Below are 6,578 nucleotides of genomic sequence, written 5' to 3' on the forward strand. Positions count from 1 at the left end.
TCTTTTTTTTTTGGATTCTCTTCGTTCGTTTTTCTTCTCCTATGAATTCCCAAACACACCCTAAATTGGAGGTGGGTGAATTGTTGCAAAGATTCTCACTTTCTCTCAGGGAATGTTTGGTTGAAGAGAAATTTTTATGAATCATAGGGAAATGTGATTAATAGGGAAATGGTTAGGAAATTAGTTTGGTAGGAAAATGTAAAAAAAGTTGTTTGATAGAAAAAAAATTTACCGGGAAAATTAGGTAACTTTTGTAAAATCTATGTTTGACTTTTGGTAAAATATAGATGGGAAAAATTGTGATATTATAAAAATATCCTTGTTTTTTAAAAAATATTGATAAGCTATAACAAGTTTATGTTATTTGTATTAACAGCTACTCTAGGAGAAATGTTTTTATGCGGCGCTAACGATTTAATAACCATCTTTGTAGCTCCAGAATGTTTCAGTTTATCTTCCTATCTACTATCTGGATATACCAAGAAAGATGTACGGTCTAATGAGGCTAACTGCCCTTTACCCATAAAAAATAAGTCTTTTCCTTATTACACAGTATACCCAAATGCATAGCTAATTGAGAAAACCATATCAGAAAAGGGTTTCTTTGGCCTGCTTTCTTGCTTCAAAATGCTAGATAAAGTGGTTTGCTAGCAAAGGAATTTAGGTACCTAAATTAGGAACCTCTCTCAATCAAACATGGACATCCAATTTTCCCACTTCACATTTGTCTATTAATCTCTTTAAAAACCTCTGACCAAACACACCCTCAGTGAGTCATTGGCTTAGAATGAGGAAATCTGTATCTCCTCGGTAACACGCAAGAAATTTGCTAAAAGTACTTCGTTTGTGGGTTTCGTTTAATGAAACGGTTGGAGAAGTGGACCAAGTGGTCCTTTATGTCTTGGGCCATGTCTCATCAGCAACCCATACATTAAAGCCCAAACTAACAACTTCTAGATTCACAGAGTGGGAGTGCAAACTTCTACAAATTAAAATTTGAAGTTTGTAAATTACTATAGGAATATCTAGGACGAAATGAAACCTTTTATAGCTTTGATATTATTTAATATTATTTTAAAATTGGTAAAATATGTACTGTAGAAAAAGGGAGGCAAGTGTTTATAGTACACTAGGAAAGGGTATATAAGGGTAGTAGTAGTTAACTCTGCAATGAAAATTTTTTGTTGGGTATTTCAAAAGCTGAAGAAGGTTTGCATGAGTTCATGAATTAAACTGAAAAAGAATGTAGGTCTCTGTTGATTATCACTGAGTGTAGTGTATGGTCGGGGGTCCATGACTTTGTCCCATGCATGCGCACACAGCCATGTCTTATCAATGCTACATTTATTTGAATTAACCATTTAACTGTTCTGGAAATGTACATTGCCTTTTATAGTAAACCATTTGTCTTTCCCCATCTCACTCACACCCTTTTCCATGCAAACTAACACTGTCATACTCACAATTGCAAATTGTGGGAAGCTAAGGGTGACAGTTTTGGATTTTTCTTGGTAGCCTTCACAAAAATGAGATGCTTAGAGTTTACCTTTACATTCTTCTCCTTTGCCATCAACACAATTCAAGAAAGCTTATATGGAGAAAGTGGATCTTAGTCTTTTCAATTGGCTCCAAAACAACTAACTTTGCAAACTCCATTTGTGGTTTTGTCTCACTTTGAGCTTCTTAGTGTTTAGCCATTGTCTTCAAATGGCTTCTCTGTCTCTTCTCCTTGTTTGGTTCCTTTTGTTTGCTGGTGAACTGATGACAATGGGAAGCAATGTACGAGGGGAAGAAATGGTAATGGAAGAGGAGGAGTTGTTGGGATTGTTTGAAGTGATGGATGCTCTTGTGGATGATCCTGAGTGGGCCCAAGCACACCCTCAGCCATGTACAGACACTCCATGGCCTGGAGTTGAGTGTGAAGTTAGCAGTGACCCACCAATCTTTCATGTCACAAAGATCCACATTGGTCCTGATATACTCTCCCCACCTTGCAAATCCTCTGCTTACTTATCAGAATCCTTGCTGAAACTCAGTTATTTGAAAACCCTTTCAATTTTTAACTGTTTTGTTGCTTCACCAGTCACTCTAACCACAACTCTCTTTGGTCCTTTCTCTTCCTTAGAACACCTGGCTTTGCAGTCTAACCCATCACTCTCTGGAGAAATACCTCCAAGTTTGGGTGGTGTTACTAGTCTTAGGGTCCTTAGCCTGTCCCAGAATAGCTTACATGGAAACATCCCAAGACAGATTGGTGGTTTGGTTTGTCTAGAGCAACTTGAACTGAGTTATAATAACTTCAGTGGTCAAATCCCCATGGAAATTGGAGGTTTGAGAAGTATGACCATTTTGGACCTTAGTTGGAATGAAATTGAAGGGAATCTGCCTTATTCTCTTGGACAACTTCAACTTCTCCAAAAGATGGATTTGAGCTCAAACAGGCTTAGTGGAGAAATACCTCCTGATTTAGGAATGCTCAAGAGGTTAGTGTTGCTTGATCTGAGTCATAATTATATTGGTGGGCCAATTCCTGAAAACCTGTCAAGTTTGGAGCTTTTAGAATATTTAGTCATTGATGACAACCCCATCAAAGCAGGGATACCCTCCTTCATAGGGAACCTTTGGAAGCTCAAATCAGTGAGCTTCTCAGGGTGTGGATTGATTGGTTCCATACCCAATTCTTTCTCTTCCTTGAAGAACCTTACAGCTCTCTCACTGGATAACAATAGCCTCAGTGGATTAGTTCCTCCAAATCTAGGTTTGCTCCCAAACTTAGATCAACTGAATATTAGCCACAACAAGCTGAATGGAGTTCTACAGCTCCCTGATGACTTCATTGAAAAGCTTGGTAAGAGGTTGGATGTAAGAGGAAACAGTGACCTGTGCATCATTGATGATCAGCAAAACAAAAAGAACCTCTCTTCATACTTGGAAATACCCTCTTGTGTGAGCATAAGACCCAGAAATGGCAACTCTTCTGCTGAAGGACCACCAGAAGATCCAGCGGGAATAAAGCCATCTTGGTACGAAAGCAACACAAGTTCAACTTCATCATGGCTGGATCCACAAGTCATCCAATTTAACTTGGTTTTAAATTTTATCCTTAGTTTCCTGAATTTGTTTTTGTGAGACTGGGAATGTAATTTTATAAAATGCTTTACTCATATATATATTTGGTGGTACTGAAACTTTAAGTGTATTAATAGGTAATGTTCTTGTTAGAGATGTCCTTGGAAATTATTATAAAAATTCCATGCAGTGTAATGCTAGGACTTCATCTACATGCAAAGGTGAAAGAAAAAAGGTTCACATTTGGATTTTTCTATTTGATTTTTGTATCTTTGGGGAAATGCTGGCTCTCAACTCACAAGTCCAATGCTCGAGTGTTGTTGTCTGTGGCAGCCTTTTAGAAAGAGTAACAGGACACTGTCGGTTCTGATACGAATGAGCATGCTGCAAGCACCCTTGTTGCTGCCAACATAAAAAAGATGCACACCTCAGAACTTGTTTTGGTTGAGAGGGACACATAGAGAGAATCTTATGAGGAATTCTCAATTTTTACCTGCAACTTGCAAAGTTTTAACACAATGAGTACTTGAGTAGTAGTATAGAACAGAACAGAGAGAAATAATATTAATAATTATGAAAAACTGCATGGACTGTTTCTAATGTGTTATGGAGCTTTGTTTTATATAATTTTGTAAATTAATTTATAATTTGTGCTAGATATGTATCACTTGACCTGCAATTCATAATAAGAAACAATAGAAAATGATAAAAAAAAAATGGGATCAGGATTCTTTTACAAATTGGTCTTTCAATCTCTACTTCTCCCTGTCTATGTATAGTATTAAACTTGTCGGATGGACCGCAAGATGATGATATGTTTGCCTGTTATTTGAAGCCTACAAAGGCAGACTGCTAAATTAATGTTACCCAGTACCATGAGAGGAATAGTGTTGTCAATGTCATCCTTGTAAGCATGCAACTCTTGTCTGAGTCTAGATAACAATTATTGGGTTTGTACACCTTTGGAACTATAAGCAGCAGAGCACGGATCCATCTCATCTCTCGGATGTTTTTTTATTTTTTTTTAACAATTGAGTCCGTTCTGTGAAGTTTTTTTTTAAAAAAAAAATACTTTTATGATATAATTTTTTTAAGACTTGACTCTTTTTTTTAGCAATGTTATTAAACTCGTTCATGTTTGTTAACTTGGTTAGGATACTAGTTTAGTGGGTTATTGGTTTAATCAGTAGGTCATTGATTAACCCGTTTGACCTATATAAATACATGTAAATTTATATATTATATTCAATATTTCACATAAATATTCAAATACTTAAATACAGAGGCTCTTTGACCTATTTGGGGTCTTCCCGCACCCAATTCACCTGTTTAGTGCAAAGTGGGATGATTTTACCGCTAGGATGCATTTGGTTCCGCCCAGGGGTCCAGCGAGTTCGAGCACCCCCCACCCCTAGTGAAACCCTTTTTTTTTCAACTAATTATGCCCATTTCCCCCGGCTAAACTTTTTTTTATTAACTTGAATATAAATTCTCCTTCATTTGTCAATGTTGGATCCGTGGGAGGTGTTTTTGGTATTTGCATAGTAGTTTATTGCTTGTGGATTAGGGTTTGTTTTGGGAAGAAGAAAAACTACAATCATGTGCAACCAACAATCACTAAAGGTGGCAGAGTCAATGGGTGTGTCTGTTTCAAATAATAGTCCACCTTCGAGTTCATCTACCATTAGGCATCAGAGTTCAAGGATAATGAGAAGGAAGAGGAGTGGAACCTCATCAACAAAATATCCAGATATGGCAAAGGAGTTCACCCTTGCTAAGCTTGTTGCAGCAACCAACAATTTCTCACTTGAGAACAAGATTGGTGATGGAACATATGGTGTTGTGTAAAGATACAAATTTGCTGATGGTCGTGAAGTTGTAATCGAAAGGGAGGAAACCCATTGGGAAAGGGGGCTGAATTGGTTGGAAAAAACACAAACAAACTAGCTCCGTTAGGGGAAGGGGTCAGAGCTGGGTAAAAAAAAAAATCAATTCCGCTAAGGGAAGAGAAGGAACTAGTTGAAAAAAAAAGTGGGGTAAAATCATATAGAGAAACCTCAAATGAGTCAAAGAGCCTAAATATACATATAGGTATGTTGCAATTTAAGGATTTGAGTTGTTGGTATTAGTGTAAAAACTCTGCATTTAACAATTATTTAAAAAAAAAAAAAAAAAAAAATTGCATGATCCATCAGTGAACCGGTTCAAAGAAAACTCGTCGGGTCACCAGTTTTTGCCAAAAATCGCCGAGTTGAACCAGTTCTTTCTCACCGGGTATGTTTCATGATTGATCTATTGACTCACTTGGACCAATTGTATCACCGGTTAATTGGTTTTTGGCTTTCGATAAAAGTACAAAAACTTTTTAAAATATTTTCAAATGCTTTTTAATAACAAATACTATTTTCTTTAAACAAATACAAGCAAACAGATCCTTAATTAATTATACTTGGCTTTGATTACCAAGAATACATTTAGATGTTCCCGTTATTGACACTTCATTACAATTCTTTTCTTTAATCTTTCTCTCCGTTACTTTTTCAGAAAAATTGTTTGAATCACTTAAAATAGGTTATGAATTCTGATCACTTATTCAAATTGATGTATGCAAGATAGACATGACCATAAACGTATTGAGCTTCAAAATATCAATGCCTATCATGATTGTTCCCACAGCCATGCAAAAGATGGTTCACCTTGAAGGTACGTGTGATCTTAAACTCATTACTTCCTGCTATATTAGAAAATTATGATTGTAAGCTGTTGCGATCACGGTAAATATATCGGTCGTATAAGTAATATAGTGAAAAAGTAGGGTTTCGTACCCACGATAATTGATGTATCAAGCACTAACGTATTTATACGATCAAAGTTGGATTGATCAAAATGGTTTTTCTTGAGAATATTTTTAAATTATAAAAAAACAGAATTTTAAAACTAACTATTAACAAAACCAAGATCAAGAACGAAGACAATAATGGATTGAAATCAATTAAAATCAAGCGTGGCTAGGGATTCGATTTACCCCAATGTCTTCCCAATGAATCTATCTTTTCATGTAATCAATATTCAAAAACATGTTATTGATGATTCTTTCTAAATTAATTAAACTTCAATCCCTTGGTGATTTAATCCTTTACTTTATTCAAAACCCTAATCCATTAGTGATTTCTTTTAAAGCAAGACATAAGAATAAGAATCATAAAACCATAGGATTCATAAGTCTATACCTAGATCATACAAACCCCAACAATTAATCAATCGAAATCAAACACTAACATTCCTATTGTCATGCAAGACTCTAATGCTCCTTCAAGATTGGCCAAATCATAAACGAGACTAGGAATTGGAAACCGATTAATTGCATAACGAGAAACATGTCTATCAATTACAAGAAAGCAGTAAAGAACATTAGGAACCCATTGGTTCTACCAACCCTAACCACATAAAAAAAGCTAACCTAGTATTGTCATAGAAACAAGAACAAGAGATGAAAAACAATGAAAAGT

At 35.8% G+C, this 6,578-nt stretch overlaps 1 protein-coding gene across 1 annotated transcript; it reads left to right on the top strand.

Annotated features, from left to right (window-relative positions):
• Positions 1-1,707: 1,707 nt before the first annotated feature.
• LOC133312795 (receptor like protein 29-like) lies at positions 1,708-4,917 on the top strand. Its single transcript, XM_061514065.1, has 4 exons — positions 1,708-1,753; positions 1,787-3,087; positions 4,353-4,461; positions 4,637-4,917. Exons 1-4 carry the CDS (start codon positions 1,708-1,710, stop codon positions 4,915-4,917), a joined length of 1,737 nt encoding a protein of 578 aa, XP_061370049.1.
• The last annotated feature ends 1,661 nt before the right edge of the window (positions 4,918-6,578 follow it).

This window comes from Gastrolobium bilobum, unplaced genomic scaffold (genome assembly GCF_033153095.1).
Source record: "Gastrolobium bilobum isolate Gb01-03AN ecotype WA unplaced genomic scaffold, APGP_CSIRO_Gbil_v1 utg8540, whole genome shotgun sequence".
Lineage (NCBI taxonomy): Eukaryota > Viridiplantae > Streptophyta > Magnoliopsida > Fabales > Fabaceae > Gastrolobium > Gastrolobium bilobum.

Bases quoted from the DNA above. Each gene is read 5' to 3' on its own strand.
- LOC133312795 (XM_061514065.1), top strand. From the start codon at position 1,708: ATGGCTTCTCTGTCTCTTCTCCTTGTTTGGTTCCTTTTGTTTGCTG. The intron at 3,088-4,352 runs GTTTTAAATTTT...ACTTAAATACAG, and splicing joins AAGTCATCCAATTTAACTTG to AGGCTCTTTGACCTATTTGG. The intron at 4,462-4,636 runs GTTCGAGCACCC...CTTGTGGATTAG, and splicing joins TCCGCCCAGGGGTCCAGCGA to GGTTTGTTTTGGGAAGAAGA.